Here is a 20,538-nt window from a genome sequence, read left to right on the forward strand (position 1 = left end):
CAATCTCTCTGAAAACAAACGAGCCAATGCGGCAACATGCGCTGAAAACTCGCCCCCCGTTGGCCCAGGTAATAAATTGTTGTTAGTTCAACTGCAATTAAAGCTGCAGTTTGGGATTAGGCGCTTAATAAGAATCTCAGGCGCTGTTGTTGTTGAAGGCGGGAGGAAGAAAAGCTTTGCGCTCTTGAGCCCATCTCCTGTTCCTCCAGCTGGTCCAGGTGTTTTTCTGCTTTAGGTTCCATTTAAACAGCGGCACCCGTAGGAGAACTGTGCCCCAGTTGCATTATGCAGCAAAATAAATTAATGATCTTTTCGGCAAACGCCCCAAGCGCCTCTGTTTCTAAATATTAATGGCCACATGCCTGCAAAGGTGATCAACAGAGACGCTCAGAATAGGCCCTTTAATAATGAAACAAAGCATTGTAATGTGCACACCGATACGAATACACAATGAGCCGCTTTCATAAATGAATACTCACCCTGCAAGGTGAAAAAGCCTTTTGGCTTGAATAAAAATGTTTAAGTTGCCTTGTCTTTAACCTTCGTGCTTCTCATTTTGTTGCAGTATTTTAAATGCATAATGTATGTGCCCGACTGAAAGGAGCCATTATCATTATTGCCGCTTCTTCTTCTTTTTTTTTTCTTTAAAGTGAAAATTATGACTGCGTTCTGTTTTCATTCTGACAGCCCGTGTGTGTGATACTTTCTCCCGTGCATGCAGATGTGGATGAGTGTGCAACCAGCATCGCCGTGTGTCCCCGGTTCAGGAAATGCATCAACACCTTCGGAAGCTACATCTGCAAGTGCCACGACGGCTTCGACCTGCAATACATCAACGGGAAATACCAGTGCATAGGTACTGTCAAATGATCTCCACCTGTCACATGGTCTCCACTTAGGGGCGAAACTTGACAGCGGAACTCACACTGGCCTTTGAAGTGTTGAGATTTTTAGCCATCCTTTAGTCCGTCCTGGATTAATGCTCTTTTAAAACATGAGCTCCAGTGGCAGATGTGCTGTTGCACAGAGTTTTCCTCGCCTTTAATCATCCTCCTCATTCACACTGGCCATTAATAGATGTGACGAAAAGGGATCAGGAAGAAAAGCCCTCAGCCTTTGTTCTGTGCTAAAAATTTATTGTCCGGTCTTATCGTTACCACTCAGACAAATCAAGCACTTATCTTTGGCTGTTAAGTCGAAAATCCCTCCATTTTTAGGGCGTCAGTAAGAACAAACCAGGGAAAGTTTTGTGGTGCACTTCGTAAAGTTCGACTCCCACTGACACTTGTCTCTCTGAATGCCTGCGCAAAGTCAGTGTGTAAAGACGGATCATTGCAGACGGATGCAGCCAGAAGCACATGAAGTAGCCCAGCAGGCCAGACATGATGATGATGATGATGATGATGATGATGATGATGATGATGATGATGATGATGATGATGAACTTTACACCAGACTCAGGTCCATATTAAAAAAAGAAAGAAATAAGTACAAAAAACACAGATAGACATAACAACACAACAAGTAAGTTTAAAACACATACAGACATCTTTACAAGTCTACCAGTACATGAAACCCTAATGCATATAAAAGTGCTGCGTTTACCTTTATCCCATTTCTAATTCTGGATAAGATGAAGTATAGGTAAGGTCTTACACCCTTTGCCTTGTGATGTTGTGCATTGAAAAGAAATGAAATGATAAAACAAAAATTAAAATAATTAATTCAAGATGTACAAATAATTTTAAAATATAAGATTATCTTACATTTTATTACAAATTAAAAAATACAATTAATGAATGGAACATCTTGGCATCATACATTTGAACTGTGTCTTTTGCTAAAACTGGAGAGGGAAACTGTTGGATTTCAGCTTTATCAGCAGACTTTAACTAAAGTCATGGCAAAATACATCAATAAAGTACATCCAAAGCTTGGCTCTGCGGTGGACTTGGTTCTTCTTTTTGTCTTTTTATGGTAGGAAGGTAAAAACAAAAGACATTCATCAAGCTCAGCCACTTTAATGCGTTTGCCGGCAGCCCACCAGACCTGGAGTGTGGAGTCTTATATGGAGAACCACTTACCCTTTGATTTTCCCTGTTTTGTCTGAGTCTTTTCATTCGTGCGCCGCAGCTGAATGTTTTGCTTCCATTTTCTTTCAGATGTGGATGAGTGCTCTCTAGGACGGAGCCACTGCAGCAGCTTCGCCACCTGCTACAACACGCCGGGCTCATACAAGTGCAAATGCAAGGATGGCTACAGGGGGATGGGCCACGACTGCAAGCGTAAGAGCTCAAGAACAAAAACAAAAACCTTGGGCCCCCGATGTTCACTTCTACAGAAGAGGGGCCTCACTTTTTCCCCTGCTCTTTTCCCTCCGCGCTGTCACAAAAAAAGTAGCAAAGTACAAAAGTGGGGAGAAAACGGCCCCGTGAGCCGAGAGTCGAGCCTGAAATTCCTTCCTTTGTAATAGCTGTCAATCATTACTTATCACCCTGCTCCTTATCGTGAGGGCCCAGAGAGCCTGAGCTCCTCTTTTTTTTAAACGTGGCCCCGTTTAAATCAGCCAAAACGAGAAGTCAGTTGTGAAATATGACATTCCTCCTTCGATTCACCCACCGACTCTCTTCATTATCTGACGTGAATGTGTTTTTTTGCGTTTTTCTATTAAATCCTGTGAGACAAGAGGTCATTTATCCTCCACAGTTATTGAATCCACTCGTGCACAAGTGTTGGAACATGGGCCGGGCAGAGCGGAAGCCTCCTGCCGCGCTTTGCTGCAAATACTTCACCCTACTGTCACCTGTCGGTGTTGGGGGGGTGACGGGGAGGAGGTGCCAGCCACAAGTGCTGCGGGAGTCGCGTTGCAATATCCTATTTGCGTGTCACATATCAAAGTCGCCCGCAACCCGAGAAGGCAATAACTGAGCCTCAGTCACTTGCCTTTTGTCCTCTGCTCATTCCTCACTCACAAAACCTCTCGTGAACCCCCCTTCTACGACCTCCCACTGGACCCCTTCCATCACTACCACGACCACCTCGCAGAGACCGACCCCCCGACCCTCCAAGTCTCTGTCTCAGCCGCTGATGTGAAGAATGTGCGAAGGAAGAAAGCAAAACACAAAAAAACTAAATCAGAGAGGGTGATGTGCAGGCCACGGCAGCCCTGCTTGAGTCGCGAGCTCATCCCACTCACACACAGCAGCTTTGGCCAATTGCAGTGACGCCTCCGGCTGCAAACGCACAACGAATGGCAAATCAGGCCCCGGGCAAGGCAACAGATGAAAAGGCATCCTTAGAAAGCTGCTGATCTCACAGAGAGGTGGAATCCGTCCGACGTGGGCTGCGTGTGCGATGGGACAGTTATTGAGGATGCGCGTCACATGACCACACAACTGTCACTCTGTCTCCCTGTCAGCACATGCCGATACGTCCGGTTTTGTTACAGAGTGAACCATCCGAAACCGATGAGAGGGAACCAAAAGTGTTGAGCCTCTCTTCAAAATTCAAGCCTTGTCGGTGCCTGAGATGCTCTGAGATGCATTTAGAATGAAGAAGAAGAAGAAGAAGTAGAAGTAGTAGAAGTAGAAGTAGTCCGGGTGGATAAAAGCAAACTGTCTGATTTAAGAGTCGAGCCGATCGTTACAGTCAGTCTGTGATTTTCCGCCTAAATGGCTCCTCTTTACTCCGAGCTTGTTGTTTTGCAGCCATCCCTAAGGTGGAAATCGTGCCGCCCAACCCGGGACCGCCGCCTCCGAATCACAACAACCGCATCCCCGATGTGGACGAGAGGAGGACCACCACGACCGTCCGCCTGCCTGTCACCCAGAGGAGGATCTTCCCCTACGTTCCCAGATCGACAGTCAGGGCGCCCACCACCACCACCACCACCACCACCACCAAAGCCCCTGTGCCTCCGAGGAGGGTCATCCCTCCCACACGCAAGCCGCACATTCCAACTAAGAGACCCGTCATCCCGACCAGGAAGCCCCCAGTGGTCACCCGCAAACCCTACGTGCCGCCACCGCCGCCACCACCAGTGACCCCGGTGACCCCGGTGGACAACAGCATCCAGAAGGAGGTCACCAAACAGAGGGGGGACGTTCACAGTAAGTTTGTTCTAACGTTGCATGTGTCGCTCGATGTTGTTGATTTTTTGTTTTTTAATCTCCTAAAACAGGCTGATGGTTTCCACTCAAATTTCTGGCGTCTCAGTTGTCCAGCTCGCCAACATCCAAAAGGAAATGCTTTCTGTCAGCCGTAAAAACTGCATTTGATTCTGTAGTCATCTTCTGCAGAGTGTGACAGGTTAACAGGTCAGATCCTAATCTCATTGTGAGCTTTGAGTCAGGGAAATACTCACATTTTAAACATTTGTAGCTTTAAAGCTGTTGTTTGTGGGACATAAAATCAAAATGGAAGCCTCTGAAACGTCCTCAGGAATGCTTCTCCTATGAAATTTTTAAATTTTTAAAACAGTTTCCTTGACATTTTGAGTTAAAATTACTTCAACAGTTCTTTTGTTCTATGTCTGCGAGTGGTACAAACCTACAATGCAACAGACTTGACTGTAAATATTCTACAAGATTTTTGACTGTGAACCAAAGACAAACAAAGCTTACAGCAGTACCGAGTGATCGCGTCGACATGCTGATGTGATAAATCTTTAACTCAACGTACGTATTTCAGCTTGGACTAAAGTTTTCTTGATAACAACCTCAATGATCTTTTCAGCTGTTCTTTACAATCCCGAGCTGCTGCCTTCGTCACTTGATGCACATTTCAGACTCTGAACTGCGTCTTTGACACAACGTACGCTGAAAATTAATCATCTTGGGAAAATAATAAAAATCCAATTCCCGATGCAGTGGGAGTGGCAGACAGTTAAGATTGTCTCTTTGCTCCGGCAAAGAAGATAATTGCCACAATTTTGTTGGGCTTTGTTTGTAGGAACCGATGCACCTGCTCACTCTTTAAATGCAAATTGTTTCTTAATGAGATAATTCCAGCGCTGAGCGATGTGTTAAATCTAAAGCATGCAGTTCAAGGCTGAAGTCACTTGATTTAATAGTGAGCTGGCATCGCAGTACTTCAAATACTTCAACGCGGCTGTGTTATACTCAGATTACATTACATGTAAAATCTAAGAAACATAAAAGCGCACCCCTGCCACCTGGCTTTAGTGATAAAATGGGTTTCAAGTGCACACAATGAATATTAATCTGCACTTGAAGTAGCTCTCAGCAAAGGAAGTGCAGCCAAGTTTCTCCTATCTCCTGGTAAAAAAGGAGCTTGCAGTGCCTCTAAAACAAACTATATCTCCTTTGATTCTTTTAAAAGTTTTAGTGTTGGGGTAAGAATGAATAATTAGTTAAAAGGCCCGAACTCACATACAGGATCCAGTGTTTTCAGTCCTTACAGGCAGTAATATGTAAAGCCTCTTTGTCCTTTTTTTGGATTGATTTTATTCAGTTTAACGGCTTGTTAGAAATCAATAGGATGAGCTCTGGACATCGTTTTCTCAACGAATCAAAGAGTGATAATTTCATTCATTTGTTTTTATATGACCCAACCAAAACTCCATCCTTTGCTCGAAAGGAAAAAGGTAAAGAAACAAAAAATAACAATATTAGACACAAAAACATAAAAACAAAACAAGGTGCTGCAAATGCAGGTAATATGCAACGCATAGATGGTACACGTGCTCAATATCGGACCAGTTTTGGACAGACAGTCTGATTTCTGTACCATAGTCACAGGGAATCAAACCTTGGAGGTGAATTTTTATTTTTTTATTTATTTTTTTGGAAAGAGTAATCTGACAACACAGTTTTTAGGAAGTACATATCATCAAGGGCCAGGCAGAAGTTTATATCCAGGTAGGAGCTGACACCATTTCTATCTGGCAAGGAAAATCCATCACACAGGCAGATTCCAAACTCAAGAGCAGAAAAAGCTGCAAGGCAGCGGAAAGTTAGTTCATCATCCTCAAGGGAAAAAGAAGAATACAGAATGTACAATCCACAGGTTGAGAGAGGTGAACAAGACCCAGGTAAAACTTACCTGGGTGGGAGAACAACAGGAGAGAGGGTGATGAACAGGCACGGAAGTGAAAGGAAATAATGAACTCAGACTGAAAATGGCAACAACTGAAAGCTGGAAAACAGAGAATCAACACTGAAGAACGTGCAAGACTCACATCACGCCTCACCTGCGATGCCACTACTTCACTGGTGGGGCAAAACTGTGGGCACAGAGGAAGTGGCGACCAATCCTGCGGTAACACGAGGCTCCCGCTCCACCAAAACCTTTGATGGGATGCAACAGCACAGGACAGTGGTCCAACTTGCCAGATGGTGTCACGTAATTAGTAGAAAGAAAAAGGGAGGAGAAAATCACATTAACACCTGTCTGCCCTGCTTGGGGGAGACATCAGTCTGAGGGTCGGCACCCTGAGATCGCCGCTTCCTCAAGATGGTGATGAGTAGCAGGCAGGCAGGCAGGAGGGAGTGATATTTAAAATAATTATGCAGAAGTGGGAATCATGTGAATTGGAGCGTTGGGGCACCGCAGCAGAGCTCTGAGTGCAGCTGTGGAGGAGCAGTGAGAGATTTAAGAACATGGATTGAGTATGGAAATATATACATATTGTGTAGTTATAATTATTACAATGCATAAAATCATCATCATTGGATAGTCGTTGCACCTGTAGCTCTTTCCATTAGCGCAGAAAGGACAAACAGCAATACACCCTTAAGTCACATAGACTTAAATTGATTTATGTTCTTCTACTTTTTAAATTCTATGCGCCACATGTGTGGTCCTGCGATAAATTGGCGACTTGTCCAGGGTGAAACCCCACCTTCACCCGAAGACAGCTGGGACAGGGTCCAGCAACTCTGAGTGCCAGACAGACAGTGCATGAAGGATTGAATTCCATTCCAAATCTCAAACCAAAATCTTGAATAAACATACAAACCTCTGCTTAGAAAACATTGACTGATGCAATTCAGTGGACATCTTCTGTTCTCCCTGTTGGCAAAATAAGGTCAGGTCAAGGACTGCATGTACCAATGCTCAGCAAGCTTATAATGATCAATTATGATCAATACGTGCAGTGTTTAATTAAATGATCTATTATTGATGATTTGAGCAGCACAAATAAACAATTTCCTAAAGGAGGATCAGCCCTGTGTAGTATTTGTTGGACTGAGGAAACGAATGTCATAATATGAATTAAAAGAAAAAGAATACGTATCATTAATAACATTATTTATTTTTTCTGTAAATAAAAAGAATTAAAAAAAACTTGAGCTGTTTTATTACACTGGCTTATTAGCGGACACAAGGGCCAAGGGCTTCACGTTTCCTCTAAATGTCTCACACACACACCCACACACACACAGACACGTAAACGCGCACACATGCAGACACGCATACAGATGCCCTGATGCCTGGCATTACTGGAGAGCCTGGTGACTCCTCCCCTGTCCTGTGCTCCTTGTGCTGTCTGAGATATTGTATCTCAGTCTGGCCGTCCACCAGAAGGGCGGGTGGAGAGAGGGGCTGTGGGGTGGGGCGTTAGGGGGGTGTGGTAATGGCGGTTCAAGTGCAGGTTACAACGCTGGGAATATTCCCCAGGAAAGCTTACCTCATTAAATTCCTCCGGCGTGTCGGATGGAGTCATTTTTATTCATGCGCCTCAGTGCACCCAGTGTTCAAGGCGTCTGCGTCAATATTAATTAAAAATAGAAAATTCTGAAGTGAAGATGACAGATTTACTTACTTCCTGATTTATTTATTTATTTTACTCCCGGGACAAAGTACATTTAAGGAAACGGTGTAAGCGCCGTCTTATGACCTTCGAGGTGTGCAGGGCCTCTCGCACTGTGAAAGTTAGAGGCCACTTCCTCTGCTGCACTTGTCACTTGACCTTTGCCAAGACTGCTGGGCTCCTAGTGTTTCAGGCAGCGTGAACTCCTCAGGAGGTGCAAAGGGCACTATTTTAAGTGTGTGTGTGTGTGTGTGTGTGTGTGTGTGTGTGTGTACTTATGTACCTATCTAACGGGGGACATACTTGTCGTTACAGATTCTCCAAGAGGGGACAGTTTCCAGGTCCCCACTCGGTCATGCTTTCTTTGTGTGTGTGTGTGCGTGCTTGCGTGTCTGTGTGGCTTTCCGCTGTAGACTAAGACTCGGCTCTTTTGTGCCATTACATCGATCCAAGCCACAAACAGCAACACCCAGTAGCCACATTGTGAGCGATATGAGGGTGAAGTGCGATGCTTTTGTTGTTCATCCTTCACCGAAACCTCCATCCATCTCTCCCTCTCCACAGTCCCTCGGAATCAGGACCGCAACACCGTCCTGGACGTGGACTTTGACATTGAGCTGGGCAACACGGCGGACGAGGCCAAGGACGACCCAGGTAAAACACCCGCTCGGACTCGCAGCGCCCGGCGCCTCACCGTCTGAGCCTCAGGTGGAACGGCGGCCAGATGTGCTGTGATCGGCCCTGCGACGGAGGCCGACACATGACATCTGGTGGCATCCGTCTGAGTAATGGCTACCCCCCGCCCCCGCCCCCCCTCTCGCGCTCCTGTTTGTTCGGTGCTCGTCGCCGTGAATGATTAATCCATCATTTGAAGGGTGCGACGGGGCCCCACCACGAGAGACAAGCGGCCCCTCTCTGAGCGATCGACGGCGCTTTGTCTCTCGCTCTCTGAAGACTTGACGCGTCGACGTCAAACTGTGTATGCAAAGGAAATCGCCTAATGATTTACTGGCGTATTTATTTCCCGCTCGTGCTTCATCGTTTGCCGCATGGCGTCGAGGCAGCGGGGACTGAGTTTTGAAAAACAAAATGAGAGCTGTTTTTTTTTTTTCCTTTCTGGTTTGTTTTTGTTTGTTTTGCATTTTTTTTCCCCGGGCCTATTTCAGGGACAAAATGATGGATGTTATTTTTATCTCAGAGCCAATTTGTTCAGCGATGCACGAGTGACACTGTTACTGAGCCTCCTGAAGTCTCCTAATGCCGTCATCAAGGCATCATCTCCAAGAAGTCATCCGTCAGAGTGTATTATGACTCTGTGCTCTGACTCTAATTTGTTTTAGTGCAATAGATCGGAGCCGAAAGACCGAGATTTGCGCCCTGATATCAATTCCAGCATCGCATGCAAACATTTTGTGGGTTTTCCCCCCTATTTTTGTGAAAGTTTATCCTCTCTTGATCATTTCCCGGTTCAGTTTGTTAAAATAATGACAAACATTTGCACTTTTATCACGATTTGTGACACCGTGAGCCTCGCCATGGGGCTCCCGCATGCTGATATTTCCGGGATGTGCTCAGCTCCAGTGTGTTTTATTCTCCCCAGCGTCGGGGTACCTGAGCTGCTCCTTTGATGACGGCCTGTGCGGCTGGATCAGAGACAAAGACGGCGACCTGCACTGGGAGACGACGCCCGACCCGTCAGGTAATTGAAGGGCAGCGGCCTTCTGTTTACCCAACATATCAACATGCATGAAGGCTGAGATGCAAAAACAACCCGCAGCGCGCTCTTGTTCCGCTCAACTCCTCCTTCTCCCTCCAAATTAAAGCGCTGTGCTACAAAGGGATGCAAATGAGATGCTGAGCGTGCGTCCTGTTAGTGATACCTATGACTCACATAAACGGGACACTGTTTTTCTTGGGGCTCGCTCTGGGAGAAAAACCTTGTATATTATGCTGAGGGGAGGCCAAGTGAAGACTAAACAGTCGGGGCCGGTTGGCGCTGTTCAAGCGTCGGGTATCCCCTGCCAGATGCCTTGTGTTTTTGTGTTTTCATATATTCAGAACTCGCGTTAGCCAAGTCTGACCTCACACGTCCAATAAATAATGGATTTTTATGCCTACACTTCCAGTATCACTAACAAAAAAAAGCAAGACATACGGGTATGCATCTAGTTAGCTGAATTGTTTTCATTTCAAGTTCCTAACTTGAGCTGGCAAATATTTGTGACCAAAAAAAAAAAAACAGTTATTAAATAAACATTATACTTGAAGGAGCAGAATTTCTCGGTGATTTGCAAATTCACATGTGGTATCCATGTGTCGTGCCCGCATCTGCATGATAAACAAAGCACAGCAGTAGCCAGGATCACTTTAGCTCTTCTATCATTAACTAGTCCATTAAAAAATGCAGTCATATTTTTCTTTCTTTCTTTGTCAACAAGTTTTTATTGTATTTATTTCTCCTTTTAAAGCTTAATTTATCAATTGCAGCTATGGCGGCTGATTTTTAATACAGCATTTGAAGACAATGTATTTAACATAATGAAGAATGTTGTCTTTGTGCCGCCTCAACAGGAGGACGATACCTCACTATTCCTGAGGTGGGCAACAAGCGCACCGGGCGGGGGGCGCGGCTGGTCCTTCCTCTCACGCCGCCCTGGAATGACGGCAATCTGTGCCTGTCGTTCCGCCACAACCTGGCAGGCCACCACGTAGGCATGTTGCAAGTGTTTGTGAAGAAGGGGAAGCAGTACAGTCCGGCGGTGTGGGGCCGGACTGGTGGAAACGGCTGGCGGCACACTCAGATCACACTATGGGGCACGGGCCTGGAGAGCGTAAGTTCATCACAGTTGTTCGCACACGTTGAGTCAAACATGATGTGAAATTATTTTTGCTTGTGTGACAGTCGTGCAACCTCGCTCATATTCTGTCCCACACCAGAAAAAAATATTCAGAGAAGCAATGGAAAACTGCTAAGCATTTGGCAAGACACACCCTTTTCTGCTGTTCACCAGGTCATCCTGAAGGGGGAGCGTGGGCGAGGCAGGAGCGGCGAGATGGCCGTGGACGACATCAGCCTGACGAAAGGCACCTGCACAGAGGAGCACAATCTGAGGAGACTCTAACACAGCGGAACCCAGCTGGGCGGCAGAGGGAGGGAAAAAATCAAACAAGAGGGAGGAGCAACTTGACGCCATGTGACTCTGCTGTGGCCAAGCTCACCAACCACCATCCCCAATCCCACCCTCAACACACATCATGGGTAAAACAAAACAAAAAAAAGAAGTGCATCAGCAGATGATTAAGATTTTGCAAGACATGACTGCAATTCAGTGGACTGAAGTTTGATTTGTCAGACAGATCTCAGCACCTTCCCGTCATCACGCTGTTGGTCTGGTCTTGCATGTCCCCGCCCACTGCTCCCTCACTTGACATTCACTCTGCTCCTTCCTGCAGAGGGGTCCAGTCTCCTCACCTCAGCCACGGCTCTGTCCCCACCTCCCTTTGATCATTTCAACAACACAGCATTATTCTGATTGGTTCCCTGTTAAAAAAAACAAAAAAACAAACAAAAAACAAAAAACAGGGCAGAGGCCTTTTTTTTCTCTGACAGTTGGGATGAAAAGACAAGTTATATTTGTCATCATTTCTCTCAGACCCAAACCGCTTTGAATGATGTCGCCAGTCGGCGTACAAAAAAATAAATAAAACAAAGTTACGGCCAGTTCAGCCTCGTTTCTGTAGTTCAGTTTTGACAGTGCAGCTTCTCCTTTTGTCGCCTCTGCATTTCAAAGACGTGTAGGTGGACTCAAGGCCAGCCTCTCGCGGCGCACCCAGAAGTCGTTGGAACCCACATTTCATCATATTACAGATACTTGAAACGTGTCAAAGAGAATCTGTGCGCGTTTTGCGACACTCGCAAACGAGCGTTTAACTTCAAATTACAGTTTGTGCTTTGTTACATATTAAGTGCAGTTTGTTATAAAAGATGACGGCAGAGACTTTTTAGGGTCTCACAAATTGTATTATTGTAAATGTAGTTGTGTGTACATACTCGAAAAAAATATCTACAATGACATTTGTTGTGTGGTTTATACGTCATATAATTTCATACGTGAGTATTAATTGAATTTGAAAATGGTCGGTATATCACTATTTAATGAGAGAACATGTATACTAACGAGGAACCTTCTAGTGTATGGCTGTGTTTCTCGGGTGCACAATGAGTGTACATCTATGTGTCAAGGTACAATCCTCTGTCTGTAACTTGCGAAGCATATGGTTCCATATTGTATGCTGTGAAAATGAAGGGCATCGGCTGAAACCTGAAGGTTTTCTGTCAGCATGGGTGCATATGCCAATTCCAGATTTACCCTGAACTGTAAATAAAATACAACAGACCGAAAAGTTCTGAGACAAAATGTGGATTTTTTTTTTTTTTTTTTTGCTTTCATGAAACAATTTCCACAGGAAAACTTGAAATACGACATTATATTGCATCTTTGACCCGTGTAGTTTTGCATGGATTAGCAGCTTCTGTTTCATGCGTGCACAGTAGAACCAGGGGAGCATTAACAACAGAGCAGGAGACGCCACGAAGGACACAAGCTGTCCAAACAAGAAGAGCAGTGTTGGGACCTTTTTAATGAGAGAGGTTCAGTTTGTTCTTTCTGTGTTCTAGGTCAGGGAAAAGTAGGGATCTCCATGCAGAAGAAGTCCTCGTTAAGCTTCATGCAAATTGGATTATTTAACCAGCGCATCTGAATTAATTTCAGCAATGTAGATTAGTTATGAATTCCTCGGGTTAAAATAATGAAACTTACTGAATTTGAACACTTGGAAATATCAAACTGCAGCCCTGTTTCAACAATGCACAGGTGCAGACTTATTAGACTTATTAAAGTTATATAGTCAGTAGGTGGACTTTTGGATGGGTTTTGGTTGAACTGCACCAGGACTAGCTTCATAAATGAATGAAAAGAACTGGACACAAGAAGAGGAAACACATTGCAAGACTTTTATGTTGATAAATAAATATATAAACTCTTAAATGTATATAGCAAGTGACCTAATTACATAAGATGGTCTGCCTTTTCCTCTCTTCTTCTTGCTGCTTCTTCCAGCTCCTTTTTGTCTGCAGGTCCATGTTTCACATTAGGTGATGAACGGCAAGCAGGATGAAGACCTGTCATTGGAAGAACGTTACAAAGGTTGCTATGAAATGACTGAGAGAAAAATAAAATAAAACAACAACTACTAGTTACTGCTGTTATTTTGACATAAACACACTCTAATGCAGTGCAAGAAAGCCTTGAATGGAATTCCAATTTTTAAGAGTTAGACACTCAAATGTATTTTTACACAAATAGATTATACATGTGCTCGCAGCACTGAATTAAACCTGCAGGAGGTTTTCACTAGTTCAGCTCTGGTGCACCTTGGACTGTGTATTTATGTTGCTGGCTAGTAGGAAATGGTTCTCTCAGGAATAAGTGGCAGGGCCCATGTCTCTAGGAAAAAGTTGAAATTTCACCCCATAGACTTGCATTGAATTCGGCTTAGCGATAAATATAACCATGTACAATTGACATGACTTATTTTAAACCACTGTGCCGGCATAGGGAGCGTGAAGAGACTGAGACTGTTTTTAAAGGGCTCGGATTTAATGTTCAGCATTTGAAGAGCAGTTACATGAATGGTGTGTAATGACTGTATTAATTCATGCTTGAATAGTCATTATTTGTTATATGGTATTTAACAAATATATTCTTGCACAGCTTCATTTGAATTATCATAAATTCATGACAGTTCACAAAAAATAATGATGACAGCAATCTGTAAATGCAAAGAAAACAATTGGCCACAGCATTTTTTTTATTTTTGAATACTTATGTAGACAGGATGATTAAAAATGATTATTTTAGTGATATACACATTAAAATCACAATATTATACTAAAAAATGTTTTGGGTTTTCTAGATGAGCTGAGTCAATTGATCTAGCTCACAGAAAGAAACTTTGCGATTCACAAACAAACATTTGCTTTAAGATCCAAATATGAAGACAATCTGTCAGAAATCTTTTCTAAGATTTTTTTCACCAGTGTTTTTTCACTTTCAAAAGTTACAGTAAAACCAAATACCCACAATTTTGCAAGATGTAATGGAAAATATACTGTGTATTGACAGAATTTGGCTTGTTTTTTTTGGCTTTGTGGAAATTCATGTTTTACATCACATACTTAGCAACTTAGAAATGCCGACAGGAGCGTTTTCCATCCGAGGGTTTAAACAGAAAACCAGTAAACAGTAGGGTTAAGTCACCCCTCCAGCGTATACCTTTTCTCCTCTGATATTTAAATAGCAACACTATTTTCTACCAGTGCAGGATCCAGGTATGTGTAAGGGACTTCAAGGCTTTTATTTCTGGTTTTGATCACCGTGCTTAAAACCTCAAGCTCTCCCTGGAAGACCTCAATCAGTTTGAGGGGAACTTCTTCACAGTAGTGCTCCTCTGGGTAGTGGCCGAGATGCGCCTGCAGGAATACAACCATGAGTCAGCGGAAAGGAGAACAGGCCACAGCCAATACATGCAAAGCTACTTTTTTGGATAAAACTGGTTGATTGGATAAGCTTAAGTCAATGTTTCTCTGAATTCAGACACTTACAAAGTCAGACGACTGTTTGCTGAGTAGCCACATGGTGGCCATGCCCTGAACTGTTGTGTTGATGTCAGGAAGCGTCTGCAGCATGGTGGCCTCGCTCGTCGTCCCCTTTGTAGTTGGAGGAGGACGTTGCAGGGAGATGGGAGTGTTGGGCATCCAGCCGCCATAGTCATACTGTTAGAAAAAAGATAAACTATTGTAAAACTGTCTTCAATGGTTTAGTCAAGTCACACTGTTTTCTTTAAACTTGCCCTGAAAACGGTTCAGTGATCTACCTGTCCTGAGTTGACAGCAGAGTGCTGGCCCGAGCAAGTGAAAATCACCATGGTGACGAACTTGAACATCTCTTCCAAAGTGGTGAGTTTTTGGGGGATTCCTGTTAATTCAATAAATAAAGATTTAAAAAAAAAATGGCTTAAGTCCATCCCAGCTGTCCTGAGGTGAGGGTTTGTTACACAAAATGCAGCCAGCTTATTGCAGGGCAATTTGCACTCACATGCACTCATAAAGACAAGCGAGAGCATCGGGACAGAGAGAACCCACACTGACACAGGGAGAACATGCAAGCTCCACGGGGAAAGAAAGACCCTGGTAATGTGAGGCGACAGCGCTAACGACTTTACCACCATGTCACAGAGTGACAATTATGACATTGACATAAAAAAGTACCAAAATATATAGCAGTTTAAAGCGAAAAATAAGTGTTAACAAAATACGAGTCTGAATCTTCAAACACACCAGTGCATTGCTGTGAGAGGAATCCATGTTCAAAAATGTCCTCAATCCAGGTCTGCAGTTCAGAGTCTTGGCTAACCTCAGCATCACTCTTGTAGTAGAAGCCAAGTATTCCTTTCACCATCCTGCGAATCAAAAGAATTGCTGGAATGAGCATCCTTCAAGAGCACTTAAGTGGCACGGTAACTTCACTGATGACACTTTAGATCTTCCCACTGAGAGGCCCCATGCTGCTTTTGCGGTACTGCTGACTATTCAACATTGGATAGCAATCTTAAGGCTACACTGTTCAGCACTGGTGGGTTAGGGTTTACAATGATGAAATAAAAATGGAACTGTTTGGGTTCCTTTCATTTTCTAAAAGATTTGTAAAGGACATTTTGTTTGTTATTTGCTCAGATATAATAAAAATAATTATAACCTGCCTGAATATGGGAAAAAAATATATTTACTTTCAGTCTCATCTGGAACACAATCATGACCAAAGAATGTTGTCAGAGATTTTTGTTGCTTCCAAAAACGTCACCTGTTGATGATGTCCCAGAGCTTCAATCCGTCATCCCTGTAGTGGAAGTTGGGCACATCCTCCACACCTCGCTCCATGATGTCCCGTGGTAAGCAGAGGGAGCTGTAGGTCACTGACGACAGCGATCTCTTCAGAAGGGTGAGCATACCCTCTCCACCAGAGGCTGCGAACTGGACATTCAAACGTGTTACGAAAAGAATTACAGCATCTGAGAATTCTCACGACTGGTGAGAGGTCTCACCTCTGTGAAAACTCCCTTTTCAGATATGAGAAGTTGCCGAGCCAATTGGTTTATCTGCAGAGTGTAGCGAGTGTGAGGGATGAGGAGCTGGGGAAAAGATGAAATGTCGTTAACCGCAGCTGCTTAGTTAGAAGGTGAGATTTTTGAAAGGATAAAATTGTGCATTTAAAAAGAAGCCCCCGCTCTGCAGTTACCTTGTACAGAGGATGCACCATGGGCAGGTGGCGCAGTAGCGACACAGCGAAAACCTCTGCCAGCAGATGAGTGCGCAGCAGGTGAGTGTTGAGCTGGTGCTCTTGGAAATCCGCGCTGCGCACAAAAATCTTGGCTGTCAACCAGTCGTACTCAGAGTCGGAGGGAAAAAATATGGGGTTGTCAACGGATGGAGTCTGCTTCAGCTGCAGGAGGAAAGGAGTTATATATTGATTGGTTTATTTACAACCTCAACACTTTAGTCTCTAGTTTTGTTGGGCTGCATTCTGCTCCTTCTACCATGAAGTAAAGAACATTGGAAAAATAGACAACAAAGTACCTGAAGTAGAAATAAATGTTGAAGAGTACAGTATGTACCTGCTAATGTGTAACAATTAGCAGGGTGTTGCATACGTTTTTATTCCATTGTCGTCAAACTGTTCTAGGTTAAAGTTCAGTTCTAGTGAAATACAACATGGTGGTGTCCAGTGACATGCATGATGATTCTTATACCTGGATAGCAATGGGCGTCAGCTGGTTATCAGGGGTTTTGTGCAGCAGCACCAGTGGAGCCATGACGTACTGCTTCTTCCCATTGATGATGTTTGGTTTCACTCCATCCAGAATCTTATAGTCACACAGGAAAATGTTGCCTTTCTGTTGGAAAACAGAGAGCACTAATAACTTACAATGTTTATGTTATGAGGAACATGGTATAATGTTGGTCTGTTGGTCGTCTGCTTTTTATTCTTTTATTTGTTTCACTTATCGTATATTTGTTAACATCAACCAGCCCAAGGACAAAGAATAGAAATTAGCCACTGGCTATCCTGCATATTAACATGAAACTGTTTATAAATATATACTGTCCCTGATTGTATTAAAAATACATTCATTCAAAATATTTGCGGCACTGCTTTTTGCACTAGGTGGTCTAATCAGACTTTATCATGTGCCACAATAACCGCGCAGAACAATGTTTGATAGTGCTGCCACCGGAGTCAAACAGTTTGAAACTGCATTCATTGATGTGTTAAATCTTGATTATAATTGTCAGGAGGGTAATAAACACCTGCATTTCCTCAGTCAAGCAGCTCCCTCCGCGGAGAGACACCATGTCATTAGTGACTGGGAAGTTGCTGGGCAGAGTGGAGCATCGCTGAATTAATCTCGGGTTGACTCCATTCAGACACTGGTAGCCAAAAAACACGTCGTCCCTCCAGTGTTTCTGGACATAATCTGGGGAAAAAATGGCATGCATTGAATCACAATCTGCCATTGGCTCTACATGGGCCTGTATGGTTTCACCATTGAGGATGAGAGGTTAGTTATGTCAAAAACAGTTCTCAGTGTTTCTGAGTCATAGTTGTACTTGATATGTCGGTGGTCTTGCAGGTGAAGACCTTGCGGATTGCATCGATGTTGGACCAGTTCTGCTTGCAATCAGAGAGTCCCTTCAGTTTCAGCTCTGTCAGCCTGAGGCACAGCAAGTCCGTTAGAACAGCACAAACAACATCACTGTAATGATTTGTATTTTTCAAATGAACTACACGCAACGAGGGGTCATGTTTCACCGTAAAATGTCATGTGCACCAAAAACAAACCAGTGCAGGAGCCACATTGCACACTTTAATTACACAACTCCACTACCTGCACGATCTCAGTGGCCTGCAGGCACTAAACATCCACTTAGGAAAAGACAATATAATTGGACCGACCATTTTTTGTAAAGCAGTACTGTATGTAAAATGTCAGTGTTTTTTTTTTGTGCTTTTTTAAGCTTATTCCATTTCATGCCAATACTTTTTTTTTTTAATTGTTTGGAGTTGTTGGTCTGTGTGTTTGATGAGATTTGAGGGAGGGAACCCTGTTCTGTTCAAGACAACAGTCACTGATGATTAAAGGGAGTGTCCCTGCTCATATGACTGCAGGGATTACGGGGATTGGCGAATTTGCCAAACCATTTAAAACAACTTTTCGAGGCCTCACCCAGTCGATGCGGTGAAGATGAACTCTGCGGACTTGGTGAAGGAGAAGAGGACCTCGGCTGGCAGCGCAGAAGGACAGTCTGCCTTCATACAGTGAGGGAGTCCTTCTTTATAGACGTCCCACCTTCAAGGACAAACATCTATTTAACAATTCTGGCACAAATCTTAAATAAAAAAAAAAAAAATAGAGGTTAAATCTACCACATGGCTAAAGAGAACACTTAAACTAAACCCTAACACCTTCTTCTATCCTGTCATTGTCACTGTGAGTGTGGGCCAACCATCTGCCTCCATCTAACTCTGTCCCTTGCATCCTCTTCACCTACTAACTCCACGTCCTGTTTTACAACCTCCTGGATGCAAACAGTTTTATTGTTGTGTAATCATTTTATTACTTAATTTTTTGGTATTGACAATGTTATTTATGCTACTGTGCTGAAACTATATTTCTCCCTCAAAAAGAAATTATGCTCTGTTTCATTCTGTTGGCCTCCCACCTGTACAGTGTCTCTCTCTGCTTCAGTTCCTTCTCTCTGCTATATTTGCCGAGGTGGTGATCATCGTCAAAGATTCTCAAGGCTGATGAAACAGAATACATTAAAATTAGTCTGCAACATGAGTGATACTATTTTATATCATGACTATATTTTTACATATTGATGCAGTCCGGCTTTAGAAACCTTTTCCATCTCTGAACAGGTGCACCTCCCTGCCACAAATCCAACGGTGGATGGGAAAGTTGTAGATGTCTCCCTCCGGGGAATTCACTTTAACATTGCAGGGAAACCAGGCGTCTTCTGGGAAAAACGGGAGTGGCTTTTTGTCAACTTCAATCAGCACCAGCTTACCCAGGGAGGTGGGGCAGCACACTGAAAACCTGGTCGTCTGCAAGCAGGCAAATTAAGCGACAGTTGGGATTCTGATGGGTTTTAGTTTTTTATTTTTTTTTATTTTTTTTGTTTTTTAACACAAACACAGAAACTACATACAGTATACCATATGTATCAGTGTTTGATTAGAAACATTACACACAGGAGTGTAGTGATAAAAAATGCAAAGATAGATAATTTTAAAAAAAAGAAAGAAAATGTCTTAATTAATTACACTTATACAGCAAATTGCATTGTGTTGTTCAAATCTTTGTCAACCTAACGTGTTACAGGCATGAAAAAAACATTTTGTTATTTCTGTTTAAGATATCAGTACCACAGCAACAGCTGTAAGGCTCAATGCACAAATGAAAAATGACGCAAAACAGCAAGATTCATGGTCTGCTTTACTTTATGGTGCTTTAAAAGCAGCACTATCTGTCTTTTGGTTTAAATCCATAGATGTAAATGAAAATCTGAATATTTGAAATGCTGCAACTTTTGCCTGTGATAATTTGCATGGAAAAGCGTTTAGCCGCAGTACCGCGGTTCAGAGTGGAGACGTGCACACTCACCATTCCCATGAAGAAGGCTGCCGCCCCTTTCATGCTTGTGAGCCATGTACGTTTACTCTCCCCCTCGATGCCCACCAGCTTTACGAAGACGTTGTTGGTGGTGCTGGCCTGACCAAAGTTCGCCGTGGTCACTTCCAATTCGTACTTGACCATTGTGGAGGCTTAGAGTGTAAAGCCTTGTGGTAGAATAAGGAGCTAGCTTCACTGAAATAAGCAAACAATCTGCTGCACGTACGCACAGAATCACACGCCCTCTTTACCCTCCTTACCTGATAGAGATCCCTTACAAAGGAGCAGCCTGCAGCCCTGACATCTCCTTTTATATGTGCACAGCAGAGTTCTGGGTGTGTCCAAGCAGTCAAGAACCCTAAAAGGAAGGCAAAGTTACCTTAAAGTTCAGCTGAATTAAAGGAGTCAAAGTGCAGAAAACTGAATAAAATCCAACTGTCAGTCTATTCAACCATTTGTTAAAAACTGCAAAAATAACTGCAATAAAAAGCCATCAATGGATGTTTTTTTTTAAAATAATAATAAAGAATTGTTACCAACAGTCTCTATTGGTTTGTTATCAACTTTGTAGCCCTCATATTGAGCAAGGTTTTAAAAATGTGTCTCTGGAGCACAAAATCCAAATTCCATACTTTAAAGGTCTGATCTTGTTCAGTTTTCTACTCTTTTTTTCTGACCATTTAGGACCCCCACTGGATCTGTTTCGCACAACTACCTATCACTGAAGTGTTAAGACCTTCAGGAAACAGCACTTTTTGAAGCACTCTGCTTATGGCCTCCCGCAAACTACAAGTTGACGTGCATCTTCTGCTTGCTTGGAATGGCGCCCAAACAAAGAGGCTGCAGGGCAGTCCAAGGAGGCGGGAGGAACACCTGGCTTCGGGTGTTTTCACTCCTCTGGGAGTGAAGCAACACGGCTCTTTGGAAAACACTGAAAACTGTTTCAACACACAAAAAAAGCAGAGACT

General features: G+C 43.5%; 2 protein-coding genes across 5 annotated transcripts in view; one reads left to right on the forward strand and one right to left on the reverse strand.

Moving 5' to 3' along the window:
* The window catches only part of npnta (nephronectin a), a 46,920-nt gene extending 34,728 nt beyond the window's left edge, over positions 1-12,192 (forward strand). For all 4 annotated transcript variants that reach the window (XM_076032021.1, XM_076032030.1, XM_076032039.1 and 1 more), the window contains 7 exons: positions 722-856; positions 2,163-2,285; positions 3,708-4,109; positions 8,339-8,428; positions 9,375-9,473; positions 10,346-10,605; positions 10,786-12,192. In XM_076032021.1, the coding sequence (XP_075888136.1) occupies positions 722-856; positions 2,163-2,285; positions 3,708-4,109; positions 8,339-8,428; positions 9,375-9,473; positions 10,346-10,605; positions 10,786-10,896 (1,220 nt within the window). In that variant the 3' untranslated portion in view covers positions 10,897-12,192. The remainder of the gene's footprint in view (positions 1-721; positions 857-2,162; positions 2,286-3,707; positions 4,110-8,338; positions 8,429-9,374; positions 9,474-10,345; positions 10,606-10,785) is intronic.
* Positions 12,193-13,609: 1,417 nt separating this feature from the next.
* LOC142892007 (polyunsaturated fatty acid lipoxygenase ALOX15B-like) lies at positions 13,610-20,301 on the reverse strand. The gene is made up of 16 exons (XM_076032008.1): positions 20,107-20,301; positions 19,831-19,928; positions 19,562-19,737; positions 18,798-19,002; positions 18,615-18,696; positions 18,119-18,241; positions 17,502-17,605; positions 17,202-17,368; positions 16,643-16,786; positions 16,132-16,335; positions 15,938-16,024; positions 15,697-15,866; positions 15,174-15,295; positions 14,711-14,811; positions 14,439-14,609; positions 13,610-14,306 (listed from the first exon to the last, which is right to left on the reverse strand). Exons 3-16 carry the CDS (start codon positions 19,712-19,714, stop codon positions 14,127-14,129), a joined length of 2,013 nt encoding a protein of 670 aa, XP_075888123.1. The 5' UTR covers positions 19,715-19,737; positions 19,831-19,928; positions 20,107-20,301; the 3' UTR covers positions 13,610-14,126.
* Between the last annotated feature and the right edge of the window lie 237 nt (positions 20,302-20,538).

This window comes from Nelusetta ayraudi, unplaced genomic scaffold, assembly GCF_046127955.1.
Source record: "Nelusetta ayraudi isolate G7.1 ecotype Tasmania unplaced genomic scaffold, CSIRO-AGI_Nayr_v1 ptg000004l, whole genome shotgun sequence".
NCBI lineage: Eukaryota > Metazoa > Chordata > Actinopteri > Tetraodontiformes > Monacanthidae > Nelusetta > Nelusetta ayraudi.

Coding starts and splice junctions, on each gene's coding strand:
- LOC142892007 (XM_076032008.1), bottom strand. CDS start 19,714: ATGGTCAAGTACGAATTGGAAGTGACCACGGCGAACTTTGGTCAGGCC. Junction 18,697..18,797: donor CCTGTTCAGAGATGGAAAAG/GTTTCTAAAGCC, acceptor CTGTTTCATCAG/CCTTGAGAATCTTTGACGAT. Junction 14,307..14,438: donor GCAAACAGTCGTCTGACTTT/GTAAGTGTCTGA, acceptor GTATTCCTGCAG/GCGCATCTCGGCCACTACCC.